The sequence below is a fragment of the Capsella rubella genome, unplaced genomic scaffold (genome assembly GCF_000375325.1).
Source record: "Capsella rubella cultivar Monte Gargano unplaced genomic scaffold, Caprub1_0 scaffold_8, whole genome shotgun sequence".
NCBI lineage: Eukaryota > Viridiplantae > Streptophyta > Magnoliopsida > Brassicales > Brassicaceae > Capsella > Capsella rubella.
Window position 1 is genome coordinate 13,272,954 of NW_006238916.1, and position 22,470 is coordinate 13,295,423.

Below are 22,470 nucleotides of genomic sequence, written 5' to 3' on the forward strand. Positions count from 1 at the left end.
CATCTAACAACAACGTGACTGGATGCTCCTCTTTTGTCATTTCTTATATACATTATAAGTGTATTTTATAAAACAGACGTTTCGATGCAATCAACACAACCATTTCTTATATATAATAAGAGTCGTGGGAACAACAGATGATAAGGCAGGCCCCTCTCCAAGGTATCAGATAAAGGAAGCAGAAGATAAGAAATAAAATAAGGACATTATTGGTTTAAAGATGATGGTGGTGGTGACTGGCCATCAGTCAGTCTTGTGTAGGAAGACCATTCTGGTCCCAGGCAGTATAGCCACCGGAGATATCTTTGACCGCCGTGAAACCCTGCAACCAATGTTAGTTATATCATGAACAAAGTGAAAAATAAAAAAAAAGTCAGAAGAATACAACAACTTTGTGGAGGGAGAGCTTACTGCATCGAGAAGATCGGCGGTGGCTTTGAAAGATCTACCCCCGCTCAGGCAGCCAACAATGATGTCGTCGGATTGTCTGAAATGGGAGGAGACTTGTTCCAGGAAGTCGGGGTTCTTTGACATCCCTGCTTCACAAGTAAAGTGACCACAGACCACGCTATTACCAAATGATAACAGTAATCAAACCCAAAACAATTATTAATAGTAAATAACCTGATGCTCCTCGCTTCATGTAAGGAACGTTGATCGCCCCACAGGCATGTCCCTGGCTGAACTCTTCTGGAGTCCTATATATTATATTATTATTATACACAGTAGTATCCCTCGTCGTTACAAGAGTATGCTATGTATGTTGATGATGATACTTTGAAATATCAAAAAGAGAAAGATTGCGTTAGTTACCTGACGTCCAAATAGCGGTGGCCGGCTAGAAGAAGGTCGTGGGCGACTGTGACCGACACCGATGATGGGACTCTTCTCTCCTCCGCCATTGCTAGTGGGACAAAAAAACCTTTTTCTCTCCCTCATCTTTTTCTATTTATGCTGTTTTTTTTGGGAAAGTGGTTGATCCATTGGGCCGTATTTTATTAAATATTAAAGGTGCTGAATTAGCCCAATAAAACCATTGCCGTTAGAATAATAGATACATCAGAAAGAGGTGTTGATATATTTGCCATGATTGTGATCGCTGTGTTCTTCTGATATATGGGCCACAATAACCATTGTTAATCCTGCTGGTTAACCAATTAGCCAAAGAAAGGTGTATATGTTGTGATATCTCCGTAATAGTGACCACTGATCAGTAAACATGTTTGGATGGGACTTTATATAAAAAAAAAAAACATGTTTGGATGAGATCAGGTGGTACATTAAGAGTTAAAGACTACCTGGATTGTTCCAGTCAAGGTTCCGAGAAACCGGAAACCGATAAGGTGTTAGAGCATCTCCAACCCACCTCTATTTCTTCCTCTAAACTCTATTTTATAGCAAATTTTGCTCCAACCCACCTCTATATCCACCTCTATTATAGAGATTGCTATTTTTATCTCTATATATAGAGGAACTCTATTTTTTCCTCTATAAATAGAGGTGAACTATTTTCTTACAAAATAGTCCTTTTAATCTCAAACTTCTTTTATTTATGACCAAAATAAATAAAATAAATATATTTAATAACTAATAATAATATAAAATATTTTAAAGGTTTCAATATAAATATATATTCTAAAATTTGAGACTACCATTTGCAAAAGTTATATATATAAAGAATAGATTTTATTTTTAATATTCTAAAATTTGAGACTACCATTTGCAAAAGTTAATATATATAAATAATAGATTTTATTTTTATTGAAGGAAAAAAAGATTTTATTTTTTCATTTATTCCATAATAATACTTTTAATACCAAAAAAATTACTTAATATTCTCCTAAATTACTTTAATACTTTTGATTTGAAAGGACCATCACGTTTTTGGAAAAAAATGTGTTACATGACATAATAACTACATGTATAATTTTACATAATATGATAATTGAGGATGAGCGTGATCTCGATGCACCGATTGAAGTTGAAAGAGAAATTCCACCTCCAGCGGTCCAAATAGCAGAAGATGATGATATTCGTTTCCAAGAGTTTCTAGGTCGATTCAGAAAAATAAAAGATAAAAAGCTCATTTCTCACTTCGAAATACATTAGTTGATCATTTGTGGGAAAAATACACTTATGCTGATGGTTAAGAATCTAGTATCTTATTACTTTTTTATATAGTGTGATGTACTTTTCATTAAAAATAATATATAATATAATGTTTTTATAATAAATGTTTAATTTAAATAAAAATAATTATTTTATTAAAAATTTATAAAAGTTAAAGTAAATGGGTTAATTTGCAACTTTTATAAATAGATGGTGTTAACATTAAGATTTTAAAAGAATCTATTTGGAATATTCTATTATAGAGGAAAAAATAGAGGAAACCATTGGAGCAAAAGTCAACTCTATTATAGAGTTACTCTATAATAGAGGTGAAAATAGCAAAAACCATTGGAGATGGTCTTAGCCACGGGATCGGTGGGTGCCTTATTAAAAGTTATAAGGTTTGGCATATAATACTTAAATAGTTGAGTGTTCTGAATGCATATTTCCCATTAGTAAAACACCCTTCACACAAATCATATTATAAAGTTTCTTACCATTCTGTTTTGTTTTACCGTCACTGGTGGACGGGACAGAGACGACGACGTTTTTGACCTTTTGTGGGAGGAGTGCGGGGCTGAGAGATCCGATCCCAATTTCGGAATCGAGAAAGCTTGCGATCTCACTCTGCTTCCCTGTGACCCCTCCTCCGTCCATCTATAGGTAAGCTTGCTTGCCTCTTTGTTCGATTGATTACACTATCAAATCCTCTTCTTTTAGTTGCCTTTTACACTGCTTCCTATTTTGATTGTTGATTCAATTCCAAATTCTCCGCTTACATCATTTTCTACTCAATCACCAGCTCTCGGGTGGGGGTTCATATCTTTCTGAACATGTCCCAAGACAAGGAACCTGGTGATGTGGAGGAGGAGAGCCATGGGCAAGAAGAAAAGGACTTGTCTGATGAGAATCTGACTGCAAATGGATCGCTTGAGAACCATGATCAGCTACTCCAGATGATTTCTCAACTGAGATTAGAAAATGACTTTCTCAAATCCCAATTTGTAGAGCCAAGTAGATCCAACCACAAAACCGAGCTAGTTGAAGCGGACTCAGCTCAGCTTATACAGCTTCACCAGCAAGTCGCATCACTGAGCAGAGAGATTGATGTCGAGAAACAAACTCGTGTTGCAGCTGAGCAAGCTCTAGAGCATCTAAGGGAAGCATACTCTGAGGCTGATGCAAAAGCCACTAACTTGTCCCAAGGTCAGTCATCTTTTTTAACAACCTCTAGAGAGACTGTTTCCATTTTCTCAGCTTGTGCTTTTCTTTTGGTCTAGTTCAACAGAAACTGGACCAGGAAATCAAAGAGCGCGACGAGAAATATGCCGACCTGGATGCCAAATTCACCAGGCTTCACAAAAGGGCTAAACAGCGTATTCAAGAAATCCAAAAGGTGTGTGCCCAATCTGTAGATTACTTTCTCTGTTGTCCACATTTGTGATTTCCGATTACCACCTCCACCTTACAACTACATTTTTTTCCGAATTTCATTTAACACATTTATTTCGCTGCTATGCGCATACTCGATCTCTCAATGGTATTTATTGCTATCTTCAGGAAAAAGACGATCTCGACGCCCGTTTCCGGGAACTGAACGATACAGCTGAACGAGCATCTTCTCAGCACTCATCCATGCAACAAGAGCTGGAACGCACTAGGCAACAGGCCAATGAAGCACTGAAAGCAATGGATGCTGAGAGGCAACAACTAAGGAGTGCCAATAACAAGTAGCCTTTTAACTATCCTTCTTCTTATTCTTTTTTTATTCGGAATTGTCTCAAATGAATGTCATCTTTCCCACACTTCGAGTACTTGCATTTATTTTTATTTTCCCATGCACAGGCTCAGGGACACTATCGAGGAGCTACGCAGCTCATTGCAGCCTAAAGAAAATACGATAGAGACATTGCAACAGTCACTTCTTGACAAGGACCAGGTCTGATCTCTTTTATTTTCTGTAATAATAGTCTGCAATAACTAGAAAAAAAACAGAGTTGTAGGGAGAGACAGAGAGAGATAGGGATGGATGGCCGGGTATAGTCTGCTTCATATGCTTACTTGCTTTTATCCTAGATTCTGGAGGACCTGAAAAAGCAATTACAAGCTGTGGAAGAAAGAAAGCAAACTGCAGTTGCTGAGTTGTCAGCCAAACATCAAAAGGTAGTCACTCAGCATCAGTGTAACTTTGTTGCTACTTATATGCTATGAGCCACCATTGTCTTTTTTCATTGTCCACTATTGATATCCATGGTTTTCTCTTCTCTCCAACTTCTTGACAGAACGTAGAGAGTTTGGAAGCACAGGTCATAGATGCTCTATCTGAGAGGGACAAAGCAGCCGAAAACATTTCGCTGCTTCAGGTTAGTCTTGTTTCCAAATTCTTTAGTTCCATTACTTGTTGATTTTCTTTGGTTTTCAAATGAGCAAGAGAGAGTAATTTGAATTAAGTGTACATGCTTCACACCAAGTATACAACCTCTTTTAGGTACTTCTTGCAGAGAAGGAATCTAAAATTGCAGAGATGGAGGCAGCTGCAACTGGCGAATCAGCAAGGCTAAGGGCTGCTGCAGAAACTCTTAAAGGAGAGCTTGCACACCTTAAAGAGGAGAATGTAAGTGAAATTTATAAAAAGTTGGATTCCCTGGACTCTCTGATCCCAATTTTCCTTTGTTATTGTTTCCCATTCCTATACTAAGAAATTGTTTTGCATACTAGTGTTCAAATGAGTTCCATCAGACAGCATGATTATCCCATATATATTCCTCTATTTTATTATGTTGTAATTCTTAGAAGCCATGGATTTTTGTTGTTCTTCCAGGAAAAGGAAAAGGAGACTTGGGAAGCTTCATGTGATGCCCTTAAATCTAAACTGGAAACTGCTGAAAGCAATTACTTACAGGCCGAAATCGAAGTGGCTAAAATGAGAAGTAATTTACGTAGTTCATGAAACGTTGACACTTTTCTAGTTATGTTTTACTTTTGTCAGTAATTTTTTTAAATTCGTTCCAATAATTTTTCAGGTCAGCTGGGATCTGAAATGTCCATGCAGACCCAGATGCTAAGCACAAAAGATGCTGAACTCAAAGGTGCAAGAGAAGAGGTACATTTTTTTTTTCTCTTTTAAGAAATATTGTAGCTTGGTTGGTAAGAACAGATTTATTAGTCGTCCATTCTTTAACGACATAACATGAATCATCATGGAATCAAAGTGCCATTTTGAGCTTTAAGGAATATTCTGCTGAGCTTGTCTTCATTTTAACCAAATTGAATTACTTGTAATGGTTCACAGATCAACCGTCTCCAAAGTGAATTTTCTTCTTACAAGATCCGTGCTCACGCACTTCTGCAAAAGAAGGACATGGAGCTGGCTGCAGCTAACGACTCTGAACAGATAAAATCTCTTGAGGAAGCTCTAAAGGTAAGTTATCTAGACTATTTCGATGGAGCTATTTTAGATGTTTGTTAACTAATTATATTTTTGGGTGGTGTTAGGAAGCTGAAAAAGAAGTATATTTGGTATCTGCAGAGAGGGATAGGGCACAGCAAGATCTTCAGGGTGCTTTGGCTAGTCTTGAGAAAGAACTTGACGAAAGGTATCTATCCACACTGGAAAATTTTCATGTTTGATTCCGGAGGTTGGCTGCTCATTCTCCTCAATTTACCCAAGAAAAAAACTGAGAACTGTTTTGTGGAGTTCTTCAGACATATATAGGTCGTCTAAGCTATTTTTTTTATATCATATCCATTTCAGAGCTGGAGTACTTAAAGATGCCAGGGAGCAGATTAAAAGTCTTGAATTGAAGCTCGAGTCCACCGTTGCTCGCAATCAGGCAGAGAAACAAGCATGGGAAGAAGACCTTCGGGTTTTAGAAGAAACTTGGCGACGTAATTGATTTAAATAAAAATTCGATATTTTTAATTAGTTGTCATTAATTGAAATTCACTCCCTAAAAGGTTATAGTAAATCTACAGGAAGATGTGAAGCTTTAACTGCTCAAAATGAAGCCTCCTCTGCAGAGGGTGTAGAAAAAGAACTAGAAGATGCCAAACAGCGGAATAAACGACTGAAGGTAAATCACTTTTTTGTTATAGTCTTAATTTGTACTCTGGTTTCATAAGAAAGCTTGCCGATGCTTTTTTTTTAAATCTGACATACCTACAGGAGGAGCATGAATCAGTACGTGAGCTTGCAGATAGACTCATTGAGGAGAAGGATCAAGAGATATCCAGACTTGTGGATGAGAATAAAAATCTTCGAAAATCTATAGAAGCAAAACCAGTAGTACGTTTATGGTGCTTTTTTTTTTTGCGTATTATCTTACTTGTCTTTCTTTTTTTTCTTAATCAGTCTTTTGCTAGTAACTTTTCATTTAATTTTCACATGAATTTATCACTCTTCATGTTGCACTATGTGGAACGAATCTCCCTCTCAGGTTCACCACTATGGGAACAACAACACAGGTACGATATGTTTGTCTGATACCATTTAATAGCAGGGCTTCTTAAAGAATGAATCAGTGGGTTGCCTGTCATCAACTAACCTTTTAATATCTTCAAACGGTGTACAGAGCCCCAACAGCAGGATGTATCTAACTTGAGTACTTCTGCAGCAGAGCACCAGATTCTGGTAGGACTTTGTAATGTTAGCCATCTGCTTGTCGGAGCAAGGAGTGATCTTTAATCCTAAAACTTAATTTCTTTCAAATGTAATAGCTAGGGGACAATCAGTGAGAGCTAACCATTACACATAATATTTAAATCTCAGATATTGGCAAGGCAACAAGCTCAGAGAGAAGAAGAGTTGGCACAGACTCAGCGCCATATTTTAGCTCTTCAGGTGTGTAGAATTGATTTTAATCTGGTTCTGTCCATGTTGCCATTATTAACTGTTACATTCTGAATCAGGAGGAAATAGAGGAGCTTGAGCGCGAAAACCGTCTGCATAGTCAACAGGTATAAAATTGCTAGCTTGGTGGCGTTGCCAGTATGGTCTTATTTCAAACTTTGGGGGTATGCTAATTACAGGAAGCTATGCTAAAGACGGAGTTGAGGGAGATGGAAAGAAACCAGAAGAGAGAAGGTGTAGATATGACATACCTAAAGAATGTGATACTAAAACTGTTAGAAACAGGTAAAACTCTGGATGTTGAAGGTGGATTCGCAAACTAGATGTTGTAGGGGTAAAATAACATGTGATGGTTGCAGGTGAAGTAGAGGCTTTACTACCAGTAGTGGGGATGTTGCTTCAGTTCAGCCCAGAGGAGGTTAGATCTTAAAATTGGACCGTCCTGTGTCTTTATATTGCTGTAATAATCCTAACTGACCATGTGTTGTGATGGAAATGGCAGATCCGCAAGTGTCAGGAAGCCTACCATAGCTCCACAACAACTACAACGACAACAACTACAGAGGCGACTCCAGGTCCGGCAAGTGAGGGTTCAGGTCTATCACTCTTCTCAAGGTTCTCGTTTTCCTAGTAGGGGAGCGGAGGGGAGCTACCACATTCTTTTGGGCCAAGATACATATGAGTTGTGTTTGAAGTCCTTCGTTTTTGTGTAATGAATGTTAAAGTGAAATAACAATTTTGTCTAGATGTTGTTTATTGTAAAGAAAAGAAGCACCAGTAAGTTGAGTTGGGCCATGAATGGAGTAATATTATTATTTCAAGCGAAACCGCTGATTATCGGAATAATGATTTCTTTTATTAAAAAAAAAAAAAAAAAAGGTAAGTAAAAACTAAAAACAATTAACATAAAAAAATAAAAAATAATAATGTCGACTTGTATATTGGTCAACCCGTGTAGTACGGAAAAAATCTGAACGGGTCTCACTCACACTCTGCCTCAAGGGCCTTAGTTTCTGTTCTGATCTCGTTAAATAATCCAGAGGTTAAGGTGATTTGATTGATACTAGAGTGTTGTTACTTGCTCTTGCCCGAAACCAATGGAGGGTAAACACAAATTACACTCTGGCTTGCGTTTATGGGAATTCCCTGATCAGTACGTCATCGAGCCAACCGATGGTTCAGGAGCATCATGTTTGGACATTAGTCGTCTTGATGGCTCCATGAAGCTCATTGGTGCGTTTTCTGTTTGCCTCTCTCTCTTTCGGATCATTTGCTCTCTCTCACTCTCTCGCACACAAAATACTTTTCTTTGTCAGATCAAGTAGCAGAATGCAACTCTTTGCGCGTCCCCAAAATACGTTCCATTTTCGGTGTGGTTGGGATGCTGAAGCTCCTGGCAGGTTTGATCCTATCGACCATTGTTTTCTTTTTTTTTGTCTTTTCCAATGTCTTCAATTCGTATTGAACCAATTACAGCAAATTTCATATACTTGATTTTCAGGATCCTACTTGGTAGTTGTGACAGAGAGCGAATCTGTTGGCTCGTTTCTGGGCCATCCTATATTCAAAATCAACTCGCTCAAGGTTCTTCCTTGCGATCATTCAGTTAAAAACTTGCCTGAAGAACAGGTGACTCCGCGTTCCATCTTCCTCTTATTGTATCAGCACTGCAAGCAACAATTAATGGAGCTGAACGCTCAAAACTGCTTTCTGCAGATAAAGATGGAGACAGACTTCTCTAGGCTGCTAAGTGTCGCTGAGAGGACAACTGGTCTCTACTTCTCATATGAAATTAACTTGACTCTTAGGTACGCTCGCTCTGCAAGGAAAGAGGAAAAGACCTCACGTTTTTTTGCTTAATCATGTCATGTGTGTCTTTTATGTTTGTTCTTTGTTTCAGTGCTCAGCGCTTGCATGATTTGGGTGATGAGTCTAAGTCGCTTCCTCTGTGGAGACAGGTAGGTGTCCTATACGATTTACAGTCTGCCCTTGTTGCTTGTTTCTCGTGGATGGATTGAAATTTTAGCTAGCTAGCTTTTGAATCTTCTTGGCAGGCTGAGCCTAGATTTCTTTGGAACAATTATATGTTGGAACTTCTTATCGACAACAAGGTTGGTGAACTCTTATTTCAGTTCACTTCTCTGTTATTTTTTTCTGTAACTGCAAAATACATAATGTATCACCTTTGGTTGTTTCAATTTTGTAGCTTGATCAGTTCTTGCTTCCAGTAATTCAAGGGAATATCCTTTTACCTACTATCTCACTTGTTTCACTGACTGCATGGTTATGGTGGATCGTGGGTTTAGACAATATTCCTTAACTCTGAATCACGTTTCAGTAGTTTTCAAACAGCGATTGGAAGAGATATCGTCGACATAACTCTGATTGCTAGGAGGTGCACTAGAAGAAATGGTATGCATTTCTCCCAAAACATGCTGACCACTTATATTTTCGAGTGGTTCCATTTTACACTCAACAAAACTGGTCAGATATCTTTAGCTTCAAGTTTTGAATCCAGATGATATGCCTTGTGTGATTGTGTTTCTCGACATTTGCAAGGTACGCGCATGTGGCGACGAGGAGCTGACTCTGATGGTTATGTTGCTAATTTTGTGGAGACTGAGCAAATTGTACGCATGAACGGATACACATCATCATTTGTTCAGGTGACATTGTTACATCTTTGCAGGCCCTACCAATCTTTGTTCATGTTATTGTTGACAACATGTTTGCGGGACTTGCAAAATATTTGGTCGTTTTATAGATCCATTCCACTTATTCACATACTTCTTTGGGTCAGATGATTTTACTTATGTTTGTGTGAGTTACCATTTGTTTGACATTTTGCAGATTAGAGGATCCATGCCTTTTATGTGGGAGCAAATTGTTGATCTGACGTACAAGCCCAAGTTTGAGATTGTCCAACCTGAAGAAGCTGTGAGTATGATTTGTAACTAACCATTTCCCTTTATAGTATTTGAAGTAACCTCCATGACAGGCGAGGATAGCTGAGCGTCACTTTTTGGACCTAAGGAAAAAATATGGATCAGTTTTGGCGGTTGATCTTGTCAATAAGGTGCATATCCTTTTGATTAATTTTGACAGCCCCTGTTTGCTGTTCAGTTTTTATAGCCCTCCGATCAGTAAATATAAGTAGTGAAAGGCAAAGATGTAGTTCAAATTCTTATTATTTTGTAATCAGCATGGAGGTGAGGGGCGCTTAAGCGAGAAGTTTGCAGGCTGTATGCAGCACATCACTGGTGATGATGTAAGGTAGCTATTCGTTCTTCTAACACCCTTGCTGCTAAAATGATGATATTATCAACTGACTTACTCAAGGATGCGCCTGATCCTCTAGATACCTGCACTTTGATTTCCATCACATCTGTGGGCATATTCACTTTGAGCGCTTAGCAATTCTGTATGAGCAGATTGAGGCTTTCCTCGAGAAAAACGGGTACTAATTTCCTTGTACATTTCCTGGCATCTACTCTTGCATAATATAACTTACTACAGGTTTAATTACACAGGTACTTTTTGTTGAATGAAAAGGCTGAGAAAATGAAGGAGCAGCTTGGTACTGTGCGAACAAACTGCATAGATTGCTTAGACCGTACAAATGTCACCCAGGCTAGTATTAAACTATTCTTAGACATCCTTCGTCTCTTTGCCTTTTCCCTGGGCTCATCCTCCTGCCAAAATGCAGAGCATGATAGGCCGAAAGATGTTGGAACTTCAACTCAAAAGGATTGGTGTCTTCGGTGCCGAAGAAGCTATAAGCTCGCATCAAAATTTTGACGAATGCTATAAGATATGTCAGTAGTTTATTCTCCTTTCTAGGAGATGTGGTTTTGCACTAGTAAATAAGTTTCTTAGATACACAATTTTAAACCCAATTATATCTGTTGCTTATGTTGCCTTCAGTGTGGGCTAATCACGGTGATGACATTAGCATTCAGTACTCAGGCACCCCTGCACTTAAAGGAGACTTTGTCAGGTACGTTCTTGCCTCTTGGACTTGAGTACATAAGTTCCCTAGAGAAAGTGGTTTCACATGCCTTACCTCAAACTTGTTTAATTGTAGGTATGGTAAAAGGACTGTCCAAGGAGTGCTTAAAGATGGCTGGAATGCCCTCGCACGCTACTACCTGAACAATTTTGCTGATGGAACTAAGCAGGTTAGTGGCTCTAACTAGCTGTTTACGAGTACTTCGTACCTCAACCTCAACTGACTATTTTATCATCTTCTTGGTTCCTACAAAGGATACGATTGATCTTGTGCATGGGCACTATATAGTTGCTGTGAGCCGAGACATGAATCCTGTGCCTCGAAAGGGAGGTCTCGAGGCTGTAGCGGTAAACAATCATCAGATAATATATTTCAACTATTCGAGGCAACTTACTTTGGATATAATGGTCTGATATCAAAATATCTCTCATTTCTCAGAACTTTCCAGTGGCATTGACAGTGGTCCTGATCAGTTTATGGTTTGCAACAATGTCTGTAAAACAAGGTAAGCTTGATCCCTGAAGTTTGTTTAGGAATAAATGCGGCCAGTAAAGGCTGACAAAGGTAGTGTGTGTTTGGATACAGTTGGGCGTGGTTATAAGCACTTGTTTTTCTCATTGGTCTGGGCGGGCATCAGTGTAGCTGTCGCGGCACTAGTAAGGACCAACGGCCGGATCTTCTGCAACCGGCCTCGTCTGCACAAGCCCAGATCTTGAAGCCATAGCTTGCCTTTGAACTTCGTGCAATTGGAGCCCACTGTTTCCTTTCGTTACATTTTCATTATTCAACAGCGATCGTTTAATTGATTTCAGTTTAATTGATTTCAGTTTATTAATGCCAATTGTGCTTTTCTTTTCATAATGCGAGATCAAATTGAATATAACTATATAAGCATACATGAGTAGAACGTTAGGCATCCTCACTCACCCATTAATGCTTTCATGTTAGCTCCCCTACACCTTTTCGCTCGAACCAATTCAAGCTACATATTTATTCGAATAATGTCACTAATTTTTAACAGTAACTGGAAACGAATCATGAACACAAGGCAGAAACTGAACTCAGACGGGGTCATACATTCCTATGATTCCACAAATGGACATTTTGGGTTTAACCTAACAAAATTAGTCCAAAGGATATATAATGATACATAGTGAAGAACAGAGTCATTGCCTAGACCTGGACTCAGCCCTTCGAGCCTCTTCACGAGTAGTTGGAAACAACTCCACATACCTTGACCCAATAGACATTTTGTCCTTAACCATTGCCCGCCTTGCCTCCTCCACCGTCTCAAACTCTACAAATGCCTCCCCCGTGGCCTTCCCATCGGGTCGACACACAACCTGTACATGTCCTTCAATAACCTTGAACCCGCTGAAAAAGTCAATGATCTGAGGCTTGTTGACAGAGTAAGGGAGGCCTCGCATCTTCAAAACCTCTGTGTACTCAAGCTTCTCTTTCTCAGTAAACTTCTTTGCTCTGGATGGCCCGGCGGGAGGTGGGCTAACACGGAAATCGTACTCATAGGTTCCCTCCTCAGCAGCCACGGCATAGTAGTAATCCTGCTTATAGCAGCGGAAAACTTCCACGTATCTCCTGCCCATATTCTGCCTGTCCCTCTGTAGAGCAATCTCCACTTGCATAGGCCCGGAAAACAGGACAAAGGCCTCGCCGGAGAATTTGCCGTTTTTGGTGACGAGCAAAACATCGACAATGTCGAGGCCAGCAAAGAACTTGAAGATGTCAAAGTCAGAGCAGTTGAAAGGAAGACCCCTGAGGCGAACAACTGGGAATCCGCCACCATATCCGAAAGGTGGAAAGCTGGTAGCTCCGCTGCCAACTGCCAAGTAGGGATTGGATTGCATCATTCTTTGTCTCTTTGATCCAACCTCGTACCCCCCGCTCCCAAACATGGCCCTTCAATTATCAAACAAGAAACCCGGAAAAAAGATCCCCCAACTCAACCAGTTAATATTTACCAGACCCAACCCACACTTGCCTTTCTCTATGGGACTTAAGGAAGGAATATATATATCTATTTCTTCGCTCTTTATAATTATACAACAACATGAAACAAATAAAAACCCAACCTAAACGAACAATGACACTACAGAGGGGACAGTAGTAGCTCATGGATCATTCCAGATCCTGTTCCTATAATAATAATAATCCTCTAAATTCGAAAATCGAACACAAGAAGTCGATTTATAAACGTAATCAGTTTCAACGGGAGAATGACTGTTTCAACGAGAAAGATAGCGATCGAATACGTACCCTCTAGATCCGTACATGAGACCTGCTTGCTCGACGCCTAAGGTCTCCTCTCCCTCTCTCTCTCTCGAGTCTCGACGGTTTTGTTTCGTCGAAATGAGAAAATTCAATCACAAAAGGGGGAAAATAAAATAAAATAAAATAAATAGCCCTAAATAAATCAAGTATTCAGGACTCGAAAGTCTAAAGCCCATTATAACGGCTCAATATTCTAATTAGGCCCATACGCATTGCAAAAGAAGAAGCCCAACGTCAGAGGGATTTGCAGATCCATCCTCTACTCTCCTCCCATTCAAGCGCTCTCACTCACTAGCACAAAATTGCCTCTTGGAGCGGTAAGCAGCAATGGTGTTGGATTTGGATAGTTTGCAAAAATGGCAGCCACCGGGAAATGCCTTCTTGTCACCGGTCCTCCTGTAAGCTTCTCTTTCTCTTCAAGCACTTCTTTGATAAGATCTCTTTTATTTCTCCATGAACACCTCTAGGGTTTGTTTTAGAATCACTCACCACACCATTTGATAACATTCGATGATTTCACCATTAGGTATATACAGTCTAGTCACTTGCCTATCACTCTTCCAGTTCGATATATATATATATATATATATGGTGGATTTCACTTTATGTTGCAGGGTGTCGGGAAAACCACATTGATCATGAGAGTTGTCGATATGATGAGGGCTTCCAACCCCAAACTAAAGATCCAGGGTCTCTACACTCGTAAGCTCCTCTCCCTCTTTTTTAACATCAATTTATCAAGTCTTCTTCTTCTTTGTGATATATTTATCCCCCCCCCCCCCCCAGAAGAGGGTACGAGGACAAAGGGTTGGTTTTCAAGTGGTCACCTTGGATGGCCGCACAAGTTTGCTTGCTTCTTCTACTGCTTCTAGGTCCATCCTCCTCCAGCTTTAACTCACTAGGTTCCTCTCACAATTAGTCTAGTTCTCTTTTTGCAGTCAAGGATCGATGACATCATCATCATGGCCTAGTGTTGGCAAGTACAAAGTGGACATTGCATCCTTTGAGTCGATAGCATTGCCTGAGCTACAGGTTTCTTACACCTCATTCCCTTGACTGGTATTAATATCTTGGATTATTATATAGGACACTAACTGGTATACCATTGATTTATTTTGTAAGGTCAAAGATGACACCCATCTTTTCATCATTGATGAAGTTGGCAAGATGGAGATGTTTAGCCCATCCTTTCTTCCCGCTGTCCTCAAGGTTTTGGAATCCAACATTCCCTTTCTTGCTTCCATTCCTAGCTCAAAATTTGGTCGAGATCTTCCTGGAGGTTATTAATTCTCTTATCTTATATTTTTTTTCTTGGAATCAAACATAATGAGGAATCATATGGGTTTCATCTCTTTGCTAGAATCATTTTCAGCCTGTATTTGTCTCCAATCCTGGTGCCAATGGTGACTCAAATTGCCTTCTCTCTCATCTATAAAACTGTTTGGAACTTTCTCACTCTTGAGTAGTCAGTCCATCTTGTATTGTGTCATCCTCCTCTGTTAGTTATGCGTGGTTGTTCAATTGATATTTTTTTATCATATATCTCGTTTGGTGCGTGCAGTCTCGAAAACCTGATGGCAGGCTGCATTGCGTTCACTATCTATTTCCTTTAAAAAAAATCATTTGTTGTCTGCAGTCGCGAGGTTGAAGAACCAACCGGGAGTGACCGTAATCAATCTGAGTGCGAATAACAGAGATTCAATGAGAAAATATATCTTTGACGTTTTCTCTGGATGGCTGCCGAATCACTAGAAAGGTTTTGCAGCTTGTCTCATCTCTTTTTCGATCAACCTGTAAAGCATCTACGTTTTCTTCTTCGTATCATTCTCTACGTTAATTTAGTTAATGATATAAATGTATGTGGTTATTTATGTTTCTAACCAGAAATATTAATTTACTCTGCCCAAAAACCGTGAACAATACATACAGATGCAATACAGACATTCAAAGAAATCGTTAGTAGTCAACGTAAAATACAAAAGTTGACTACTTCAGAATTATATTTAAAAAAAAAAAAAAAAAATCAAACATTTGCAAGGCAGGAAATGAAACGGAACGACACGCACTTTCGACGTAGATAGAGTGGATGGCAGGAAATCCGAAAAGAACGAGGGAGCGTGCGACCAAGAACCAAATCCTGTCCAGCGGCAAACGGCGTTTTAATTTTTATCTATCTATCTATCTAGTGTCTATCTATCTTGGTCTTTTTATAATTTTAATTTAATGCGTCTCGAAACGTCTCTGCTGAGTTTTTCAGAATTTCAACCAAAACCCTAGTTTCGGCCTTCTTCTCCACAGCACAGGCGCATTCAAGGTAAACCCTTCAAAGTCTAATCTTACTCCAAACGGGAAATGCATCTTTGCTTTCTATTTGCCAAAGTTAGATGTCGCCTTCTCTCTCTCTCTCTCTCTCTTTGTTGGTCCACTCTCTATTCTACTGCTGAATTTTGATTTTTCCTTGTCAAAGATATTATTATACTGATGAACTGTGTATCTGAAACATTCTGACCTCCGGGTAAAGATCTAATTCGTAGGCATTTTGTGTTGTAGGTTGTTAGAGTAGAGAGGTTTGGGTCAGCTTTTGTATGTGTTATATTAATCATGGAAGGCGTCAATGTGCTGCCACCCCGAATGCCTCCTCTGGCAAAAGCGTCTGATGATAACAATGGAGTTCCACATCCTTCCACCAATGTTGATTACCACCTTAACATTCTTTTAGCTTCGCATTTGAGTAACCCAGATCTGACTCCTCAGGAGATTGCAGAGGCCTCAAGATCAACTGCTGCGGCTGCTGCTATAGCTGCAAAGGCCGCCCGAGCTTCTGCAGATGAGAAAGCTGCCGCTGCAGCAAGAGCAATTGCTGCCGCTAAGACTGCTTTAGATTTGATTGCCTCCTTTCCTAACCAGGGCCTTGTCCAAGACGCATGTCTTGGTAGGGACAACATGAAGAGGCATGTTGCTGCTGACTTGTTGTGCTCAAAGAATGACGAATTACCCTCCAACTTGCAACTAGGAGACGTCAGTCAGGTCACAATTCCAAACTCCTCTGTGAGTTGTGAGCATAAGAACGACCAGTGTGAGGTTCCCTTAGGCTCAAGGGAGAGGCTGAATACAGAGCATGTCATTTCCAAGGGGATGGATTTTGATGGCCTTGGCATGGAGTTAAATACCGATAGACTGAACGGATCAGCTGCAGGTGGAGAAGGAGCAAGAGAAGGGATTCAGGTGACCAGAAAGAGGGGGCGGCCAAAGTCCAAATGATTTTTTGCTTCTGTAATTTTTTATTTCTTTTTCCTTGGGGTCTATTTGCTGCAAATGGTGTTTGTATATGATCAAGTCCCTTTAGAAAGCGAGTGAGATTGGAGAGGCTAATGAAAATAATACATAAGAAAACACACACAATTATTGAAACCTTTTTTATTTGTGGCCGGACGTTCCTGTTACTTCCACATATCACAGCTGTGGAGCTCTTTCCGCTAGCTAATCCGATGTCATATGATCTCAAACCACTACTTTAATCACGCATGATTCTAAGCATGCTTTTTTCTTATTTGTTTTCATGGGTCTTTCTTACAAATAGAGTAAAAAGACTCAACAATACACAAGTAAGGAGAGTAACAGAATAACAATAATGCAGCCGTGTTTCTCTGGAGTGGAGGTAACAACAAATGCTTCTCTCTTTTTACACCGACAAAAATAAAACAATAGAAGAAAATCAGGCCTTGGATGTCAGGATCTCGTGTACGGCAGTCCAAGTCCCGGTAATGGCTATAATAACACCAATGAGGAAAACAAGAACGTCGACCACTATTCTTGTGATGCTCAACTCGTGTTTGAAAGCCTGCAAGTGAAAAAGGGATGGCAAGACAAAGCCCAGCACAACGCAAACGCTGCTCCCCACCAGAGATAAGAAGTCTGCAAAATTAGGGACGAGCAGGGCCACGAGTGTGACCACCAGCACAGTGGCCCAGCGCACCCAGACGGAGTAGCGGGAGCTGCAGAGGCGGCGTTCAACCACCTCATATACAGGGTGCATCATGAGGGGAAATGTGAAGAAGAGGTTGATCGCTAGACCCAGCTGGACCAGAGTGCTCACCACTCCTGTCCCCAGGTTCGTGGTGATGATGTCTCTCGTGTCCTCGCCGTAAGCCATGTAGCCTAGCAGCCCGAACGCACCGTACATGATCGAGATTAAGCCCATGGCTAGCCCCAGCGCTCTACCGAACTTGTCTTTGTATTTGGCCTCCAGCTCCAGTGGCAGAACCTGTTCACATCCAACCGCAAGTTTAGTTTAGCAAAGAGAGGCAATAGAGAGGAATTGTGGTTGATCTGCTAACGTTGTTACCATTCCGATCCCTTCAAAAGCGTACACAGCGACTCCCAATCCGTAGAAGAAAACAGAGACGCCTCCAAAGACTCTCAAGGGAGGTCTTCGTTTGAGGAAGATGAAAACATCCTGCACCATAACCACCAAGGTGGCCGCGACGTCGACGATATCGGCGAATATACTCAAAGGGGCGAGATGGGTGAGAGAAGGGATGGAATTGAGACCGAGCTGAAAGGGGAAACAACCCCAGAGGTAAATGGATGCAGGATCGAGGCCTAGGATATGCTCGGTGCCGCGGTTGAGGAGATTGGCCATTGTGGTGGCGACGAAGATAAGGTAACTGACGCAGAAGCCAGATTGCGAGAGGACAAGCATAACATCGACGACGAGACGGCCGGCGGGACCGCAGACGGATTCGCCGAGATCTCCGAAGGAAGTGATGCTGGAGAAGCCGGAGAGGGACTCGAGTTTCCGGCGGGTGTGGACGAGGAGCATCATACAGAAGAAGGTGAGAGAGGAGACGAAGAGGAGAGTGAGGAGGCCCAAGAGCCACCCGGTCTTCTTAAAGGTGTACGGAAGTCCGAGCACGCCGGCGCCGACGATGGCGATGAAGACATTAGCGAAGGTTTTAGGCTGCGAAGACAATGTGCGAGGCCCCAAAAGAGGAGTGTCTTCCGTCGGCGGCAGCGACTGAGAGGAAGATCCCGAAGGCAGCGAGAGGGAGGACGATCCAGCATCCTGCTCGTACCTCATGCCGACGAGATCTGACTGATCGAGAGTGAAGAAGAACCGAGAGGAGCGAGAGTCACAGTCACGATCGATCTCTGGAAATGGAATTGGAATTGGCTGTGTTGTAGTTTGTGTGGTCAAAACTATTAAATATCTCTCTATCTCTCTATCTTTCTTTTAAAAATTAATTAAGAGAGATACAAACCGGTGCTCATTGGCTCTGTTTTGGGGTTTATCGATTTAAGAAACATTTTATTGCTTACACTATAAAAACCTCTGAATATTTGTTTTTGACTCCTAGTGTATCGACCGCCACATGTTTTTTTTTTGGCTTCAACCAAACTCTTTTTTTTTTTTTTTTTAATGAACACTTATGACAGCTGTTGAATTCGAATATTAATATAGTATAATCCCAGATTAATAAAACCCAAATCAATAATTAGAAAGAAAAAAATAAAGGATAGGCAAGGAGGAGCGGACAGGTGTGAAGATATGAATGTAGAAGTTTCAGCAAAATGATTGAAGAGCTTTGAACCAATTGAAGCAAAGTAACGTGGAAGATGCAGCGCGCGCACGTCTCCTTCCTTCTGTGGCCAACTTGACTGGACACGCCTCTCCCCTATTTGGGCTTTCCGCTTTCTCTTTCTCTCTTTGAGCCCACCCATCATTAATTCCTCTTCTTTTTTTCTTTTTTTTTAATCTCAAGTAAAAATAGTCCACACAAACGCTCATTGGCTTATGTGAAACAGATTCTTTTGTCTTTCTGTTTTGTTTTGGTAACATGTGAGAACGAAATAAAATTACTTAGCTACATATGATATGAGATGAGAGTATCAACAAATCAAAACGATCCATACAAAGACCGACAAACTCCTTCTCTCTTTTCAAATCAGATTCAGGAGAGGATGGAGAGGAAGATGGTTGACCATACGGTGAGGGCTAAGGATGCAACCAAATAGGTCCACAAGAAGATGACCGAGCACTCCTCTTGAGCCACATCGAACAGCTGTGCCATTGTGCCTGCAATCCATAATTATATATATGTTTGTTAAAGTTTCCATAGCTAGCTAGCTAACAATGAAATGGGGATGGATATATGTCTCTCAAGTAATTACTGATATTCATGGCAGGCGGCAGTGTGAACTGTAGCATGAGAACGTATCGGAAGAGAGGGTCCGAAGGAAGATAGCCTAGATTTCCTGCTAACTGGACCACCCCGACTCCCACCACTGGAAGGATGATATAGCGCACACAGGTCACTCCCACAATCACTGATGTCTTCACGGCTGAAGACCGCAGGCCCTGAATCAGGTTTCCCCCCAGTATGAGTGTGATGCAAGGAATTGTGCCGTCCCTGCCAAGTCAGCTATTAGGCCCAATAGGATATGTGATTTCCATATCTATAAAGATGAGTCCATACCCAAGCAGCTTTATTGAGTCTTGGATGACTCGCAACGGGGCATTCTCTCCGATTATAAGATTCCTTAGCCAATTGGTTGCTCCGAAGACGAAGCCAAGAATCTGAATGGAACATATCACAATACATTAGAGTAGTGGTTTTGTTACTTGTTATTAGAAACGAAATCATGTCTTCTTTTTTTTAACTTACGGCGCCAATGGTGGGTGGTGCGAAGAGTTCCTCAAGAATCTGATGTAGCAAGTTCTTGATATATGAACTCGTAGACACTTTTTGTTTGCCTTGTATTTCAAGGTCTTGGTTTTGATGCGGCTTGAGGAGAAGAGTGTGGGGATCAGAGTCGATATCCTTGTTGGGAGACTTGACCAACCCGGCCGCTGGAAGAGCTTTAAACTGTGTAGCAGAACTTCTCACCAGTTGGTAACTGTACGTCCATATGTAGAAACCCCCGAGCTGCCCTTGACAAAAATTAATCACGATCAATTTAACAACAAGTCCGAGAAGAGAATATCATATGTTTGGTTTGACTTACGGCCATAGAAAAAGATGCATAGGAGAGTCCAACGGATCTGCAGACACTCCGATTCCCAAAAGGACTGCCTTCCTCGTCACAGATGGCAGGGACCAGAATAAGCATAAGGTTTCCCATATTGCCTGTACGGGAGTACATATATATATGATTCATGTTACATTCATGGGTCTCCCTGGTTAATTTTTTGAGATTTTAATGTTACCTGAGGCACATGTAGCAATTATGAGGCCATGAAGCTGAGGTTTGGGGTTTAGCAGCTTGACTAACAGCCATCCAAGAATGCCTCCGACTAGAAAGGTGATTCCAACATTTATGGGCATAAACCACCTGCAAAACTGATTATGTTCATATCAAAGCCACACGTTTTCTCATAGAGCTGAGGGAAGACTGGTGGTGCGTACCATGAAATAATGTCCTGTAACGTGACAGTCTGGGCAAGGTTGGCAAACATGATGCAGGGGGTGAAGACCACGAAAACGAGCTGCAGCAAAGGAAAATGTTTATTAGTGATGATATATGAATGCATGGTATAATAAGAAGAAAAAGAAAAGCAGAGATGAAGGTTAGGCTACCTTGTTCACGGATCTTCTGGTGTCAGCAGAGAGAAGAGAGCAGTAATCTGTAGCCAAGAAAGCGCCAAGGACGCTGATAAGAAGAACTTGAACGATTGGCATTGAAGCCACCTCCAACAACTCCAAGAAACCCATCCCTAATCTCTTTTTTTTCCTCTCTCTTTTTTTCTGGTTTCTTGCAGAAGAAGAGAAGCAGTCAACCTAAAATATAGAGATGAAAGTTTTGATATTCTGGCTGTTTATGTAGATGGAGAGAATGGATGTGAATATATATAAATACTTAGAGGAGTGGGGGTACATGAAGGGTAATAAGAAGAAGATTCCAACTTTTCAACAGGAGGAGAAGGCATGCAAGAAAGGTGAGTAAAAGGACAAGTTGGCTTCTGGGTACTGTTGGTCTCAGGTGGGTGGACATAGGAAATCACATGGACATCAAAGTTAGAAGATTCAATGGGACGAAAAGGCTTTTGGGATCGTCTCAAGTTAATGTTGACAGGATCAAAGGTAAGACTCGTCGTCAAGCTATAGCTATTGCTCCCAATATCTTTCTTTCCGATTGTTTTTCTTTTTTTTTTTTTTTCTTTTGAGATGTATCTCATATGTCCAGCCCAAAGACGCCTTCAATAAATTTTAACAAATGCACTTGGCTAAAAGACGGCTATGCACGTGCACCAGACTCGCAACTTAACTATACATGATATTTGAGCACATGAGTCAGAAGTACCTAAGCTGTCACAAACTATTAACATTTTTCCAAAGTGGCCAATCTTGACCTTTTAATCATAATATAATTTGTCTTTATCACTCTAACATATATATATATATATATATATATATATATATATATAAAAGGGTAAACATCTCTTGAATTTGATGTCCGAGCTTCAGAGATGGCTGCGATTGCGATGCCAAGTCCACTGTACTCCTCATATTCTCTACTTTACAAAGATCAATAGTAAATGTCAACTGTTAAGAAATGATCACTTTCACAAGCCACTCTAATAATCTCATCCCAACGCAGCACATACACACATATGAAAAAGAACAGTGTCATTTAATTTGAGGAAAATAATCTCATATATCCTGCATATCATATCGTTTGTAACGATGCTCTCATCATACTGAACTCCGAACCCTCCTTTGTAAATTATATCCCCCAGCTTTTTTATATATTTTGTTGCAGTGTATTTAATCAATTTTAAAAAGTGATAGGCTAAAAGAAACTTGTGGGAGTAAACCAAACTAGAGGAAGGGGAAACAGTCGTTTGCTTGTATGTCTCGGAGAAGCACGTATTTTTAGCTCACGAATCAGGATAAGACTTAAACTAAAGTAAGAGGTCGTCAAATATTTTTTTAAACACGAAAAGGTAAAGGATGATGAGATCAGGTTTCGTGGTAGAACAAGTCCGGGAGATAAGATTGTTGCATGACATGGAAATGGCGTGGTCGCGACAGAAGGGCACCGTTTACTTTGTAGTTTGTATAATATACCAAATGAGGAGTAATCAACAAACAGTTGGTCGGCTATACTAGAGTTTATATCCCCAATCCGTTTAAGTAAGTAGATAGGCCTAATAGAGCCCATAGAATTAGGTAATGTATGAGGCCTGAATATTGTTTTAGGCTTTTAGCCCATT

The 22,470-nt window shown here is 40.5% G+C and overlaps 8 protein-coding genes across 18 annotated transcripts; 4 read left to right on the forward strand and 4 right to left on the reverse strand.

Moving 5' to 3' along the window:
- Positions 1-79: 79 nt before the first annotated feature.
- LOC17875203 (thiosulfate sulfurtransferase 16, chloroplastic) lies at positions 80-938 on the reverse strand. Its single transcript, XM_006281269.2, has 4 exons — positions 814-938; positions 625-698; positions 412-536; positions 80-322 (listed from the first exon to the last, which is right to left on the reverse strand). The coding sequence occupies exons 1-4, from the start codon at positions 900-902 to the stop codon at positions 248-250; spliced, it is 363 nt and encodes a 120-aa protein (XP_006281331.1). The 5' UTR covers positions 903-938; the 3' UTR covers positions 80-247.
- Positions 939-2,613: 1,675 nt separating this feature from the next.
- Positions 2,614-7,785, forward strand: LOC17876302 (protein GRIP). 3 transcript variants are annotated; one of them, XM_023780493.1, is made up of 22 exons: positions 2,616-2,772; positions 2,912-3,315; positions 3,390-3,505; positions 3,670-3,839; positions 3,955-4,048; positions 4,186-4,272; positions 4,392-4,472; positions 4,598-4,723; positions 4,931-5,039; positions 5,133-5,212; positions 5,402-5,530; positions 5,605-5,705; positions 5,864-5,997; positions 6,085-6,182; positions 6,275-6,394; positions 6,546-6,573; positions 6,681-6,754; positions 6,878-6,949; positions 7,018-7,065; positions 7,138-7,243; positions 7,318-7,376; positions 7,461-7,785. In XM_023780493.1, the coding sequence occupies exons 2-22, from the start codon at positions 2,943-2,945 to the stop codon at positions 7,587-7,589; spliced, it is 2,334 nt and encodes a 777-aa protein (XP_023636261.1). In that variant the 5' UTR covers positions 2,616-2,772; positions 2,912-2,942; the 3' UTR covers positions 7,590-7,785. The 3 variants fall into 3 exon arrangements, with proteins under 3 accessions (XP_023636268.1, XP_023636261.1, XP_006281524.1); XM_006281462.2 differs by having other exon boundaries at positions 6,681-6,739; XM_023780500.1 differs by lacking the exons at positions 7,318-7,376; positions 7,461-7,785 and having other exon boundaries at positions 2,614-2,772; positions 6,681-6,782; positions 7,138-7,234.
- A 224-nt stretch (positions 7,786-8,009) lies between these two features.
- LOC111831473 (phosphoinositide phosphatase SAC6) lies at positions 8,010-11,808 on the forward strand. Its single transcript, XM_023785693.1, has 20 exons — positions 8,010-8,191; positions 8,275-8,358; positions 8,460-8,587; positions 8,675-8,766; positions 8,859-8,916; positions 9,013-9,069; positions 9,165-9,198; positions 9,290-9,370; positions 9,518-9,624; positions 9,809-9,895; positions 9,957-10,034; positions 10,161-10,231; positions 10,317-10,415; positions 10,489-10,588; positions 10,665-10,773; positions 10,883-10,955; positions 11,043-11,136; positions 11,222-11,314; positions 11,406-11,472; positions 11,553-11,808. Exons 1-20 carry the CDS (start codon positions 8,056-8,058, stop codon positions 11,681-11,683), a joined length of 1,779 nt encoding a protein of 592 aa, XP_023641461.1. The 5' UTR covers positions 8,010-8,055; the 3' UTR covers positions 11,684-11,808.
- A 126-nt stretch (positions 11,809-11,934) lies between these two features.
- On the reverse strand, positions 11,935-13,352 carry LOC17877345 (heterogeneous nuclear ribonucleoprotein F). Of its 3 annotated transcripts, none has more exons than XM_006280867.2 (2): positions 13,242-13,352; positions 11,935-12,884 (listed from the first exon to the last, which is right to left on the reverse strand). In XM_006280867.2, exons 1-2 carry the CDS (start codon positions 13,256-13,258, stop codon positions 12,134-12,136), a joined length of 768 nt encoding a protein of 255 aa, XP_006280929.2. In that variant the 5' UTR covers positions 13,259-13,352; the 3' UTR covers positions 11,935-12,133. The 3 variants fall into 3 exon arrangements, with proteins under 3 accessions (XP_006280929.2, XP_023641487.1, XP_023641481.1); XM_023785719.1 differs by having other exon boundaries at positions 11,944-13,121; positions 13,242-13,315; XM_023785713.1 differs by having other exon boundaries at positions 11,944-13,140; positions 13,242-13,301.
- Positions 13,353-13,388: 36 nt separating this feature from the next.
- On the forward strand, positions 13,389-15,184 carry LOC17875687 (nucleoside-triphosphatase THEP1). 6 transcript variants are annotated; one of them, XM_023785754.1, is made up of 6 exons: positions 13,389-13,654; positions 13,871-13,965; positions 14,045-14,128; positions 14,195-14,288; positions 14,379-14,535; positions 14,893-15,184. In XM_023785754.1, exons 1-6 carry the CDS (start codon positions 13,613-13,615, stop codon positions 15,006-15,008), a joined length of 588 nt encoding a protein of 195 aa, XP_023641522.1. In that variant the 5' UTR covers positions 13,389-13,612; the 3' UTR covers positions 15,009-15,184. The 6 variants fall into 6 exon arrangements, with proteins under 6 accessions (XP_023641522.1, XP_006281185.2, XP_006281186.2 ...); XM_006281123.2 differs by lacking the exon at positions 14,045-14,128 and having other exon boundaries at positions 13,400-13,654; positions 13,871-13,958; positions 14,893-15,127; XM_006281124.2 differs by lacking the exon at positions 13,389-13,654 and having other exon boundaries at positions 13,871-13,958; positions 14,043-14,128; positions 14,893-15,153.
- Positions 15,185-15,281: 97 nt separating this feature from the next.
- Positions 15,282-16,688, forward strand: LOC17876839. Of its 2 annotated transcripts, none has more exons than XM_006282138.2 (2): positions 15,282-15,570; positions 15,807-16,686. In XM_006282138.2, exon 2 carries the CDS (start codon positions 15,858-15,860, stop codon positions 16,515-16,517), a length of 660 nt encoding a protein of 219 aa, XP_006282200.1. In that variant the 5' UTR covers positions 15,282-15,570; positions 15,807-15,857; the 3' UTR covers positions 16,518-16,686. The 2 variants fall into 2 exon arrangements, with proteins under 2 accessions (XP_006282200.1, XP_023641498.1); XM_023785730.1 differs by lacking the exon at positions 15,282-15,570 and adding an exon at positions 15,577-15,672 and having other exon boundaries at positions 15,807-16,688.
- A 78-nt stretch (positions 16,689-16,766) lies between these two features.
- On the reverse strand, positions 16,767-18,606 carry LOC17877207 (amino acid transporter AVT3A). The gene is made up of 2 exons (XM_006279562.2): positions 17,602-18,606; positions 16,767-17,520 (listed from the first exon to the last, which is right to left on the reverse strand). The coding sequence occupies exons 1-2, from the start codon at positions 18,334-18,336 to the stop codon at positions 16,972-16,974; spliced, it is 1,284 nt and encodes a 427-aa protein (XP_006279624.1). The 5' UTR covers positions 18,337-18,606; the 3' UTR covers positions 16,767-16,971.
- An 87-nt stretch (positions 18,607-18,693) lies between these two features.
- On the reverse strand, positions 18,694-21,053 carry LOC17876395 (protein PIN-LIKES 7). The gene is made up of 8 exons (XM_006282297.2): positions 20,834-21,053; positions 20,663-20,742; positions 20,464-20,588; positions 20,262-20,383; positions 19,922-20,182; positions 19,733-19,833; positions 19,428-19,666; positions 18,694-19,332 (listed from the first exon to the last, which is right to left on the reverse strand). Exons 1-8 carry the CDS (start codon positions 20,966-20,968, stop codon positions 19,208-19,210), a joined length of 1,188 nt encoding a protein of 395 aa, XP_006282359.1. The 5' UTR covers positions 20,969-21,053; the 3' UTR covers positions 18,694-19,207.
- Between the last annotated feature and the right edge of the window lie 1,417 nt (positions 21,054-22,470).

Excerpts from the sequence above, each read along its gene's own strand:
- LOC17875203 (XM_006281269.2), bottom strand. The coding sequence starts at position 902 with ATGGCGGAGGAGAGAAGAGTCCCATCATCGGTGTCGGTCACAGTCGCC. Across the intron at positions 537-624 it reads CATGAAGCGAGGAGCATCAG|GGATGTCAAAGAACCCCGAC; the intron begins GTTATTTACTAT and ends CTTGTGAAGCAG. Across the intron at positions 323-411 it reads CCGCCGATCTTCTCGATGCA|GGTTTCACGGCGGTCAAAGA; the intron begins GTAAGCTCTCCC and ends CATTGGTTGCAG.
- LOC17876302 (XM_023780493.1), top strand. The coding sequence starts at position 2,943 with ATGTCCCAAGACAAGGAACCTGGTGATGTGGAGGAGGAGAGCCATGGG. Across the intron at positions 4,473-4,597 it reads AAAACATTTCGCTGCTTCAG|GTACTTCTTGCAGAGAAGGA; the intron begins GTTAGTCTTGTT and ends AACCTCTTTTAG. Across the intron at positions 6,755-6,877 it reads TTCTGGTAGGACTTTGTAAT|ATATTGGCAAGGCAACAAGC; the intron begins GTTAGCCATCTG and ends TTTAAATCTCAG.
- LOC111831473 (XM_023785693.1), top strand. The coding sequence starts at position 8,056 with ATGGAGGGTAAACACAAATTACACTCTGGCTTGCGTTTATGGGAATTC. Across the intron at positions 8,588-8,674 it reads AAAACTTGCCTGAAGAACAG|ATAAAGATGGAGACAGACTT; the intron begins GTGACTCCGCGT and ends TGCTTTCTGCAG. Across the intron at positions 11,315-11,405 it reads GAGGTCTCGAGGCTGTAGCG|AACTTTCCAGTGGCATTGAC; the intron begins GTAAACAATCAT and ends CTCATTTCTCAG.
- LOC17875687 (XM_023785754.1), top strand. The coding sequence starts at position 13,613 with ATGGCAGCCACCGGGAAATGCCTTCTTGTCACCGGTCCTCCT. Across the intron at positions 13,966-14,044 it reads GGTCTCTACACTCGTAAGCT|GAGGGTACGAGGACAAAGGG; the intron begins CCTCTCCCTCTT and ends CCCCCCCCAGAA. Across the intron at positions 14,129-14,194 it reads GCTTCTTCTACTGCTTCTAG|TCAAGGATCGATGACATCAT; the intron begins GTCCATCCTCCT and ends CTCTTTTTGCAG.
- LOC17876839 (XM_006282138.2), top strand. The coding sequence starts at position 15,858 with ATGGAAGGCGTCAATGTGCTGCCACCCCGAATGCCTCCTCTGGCAAAA.
- LOC17877207 (XM_006279562.2), bottom strand. The coding sequence starts at position 18,336 with ATGAGGTACGAGCAGGATGCTGGATCGTCCTCCCTCTCGCTGCCTTCG. Across the intron at positions 17,521-17,601 it reads CTTTTGAAGGGATCGGAATG|GTTCTGCCACTGGAGCTGGA; the intron begins GTAACAACGTTA and ends GGATGTGAACAG.
- LOC17876395 (XM_006282297.2), bottom strand. The coding sequence starts at position 20,968 with ATGGGTTTCTTGGAGTTGTTGGAGGTGGCTTCAATGCCAATCGTTCAA. Across the intron at positions 20,384-20,463 it reads AATTGCTACATGTGCCTCAG|GCAATATGGGAAACCTTATG; the intron begins GTAACATTAAAA and ends ACTCCCGTACAG. Across the intron at positions 20,183-20,261 it reads ATGCATCTTTTTCTATGGCC|CTCGGGGGTTTCTACATATG; the intron begins GTAAGTCAAACC and ends TGTCAAGGGCAG.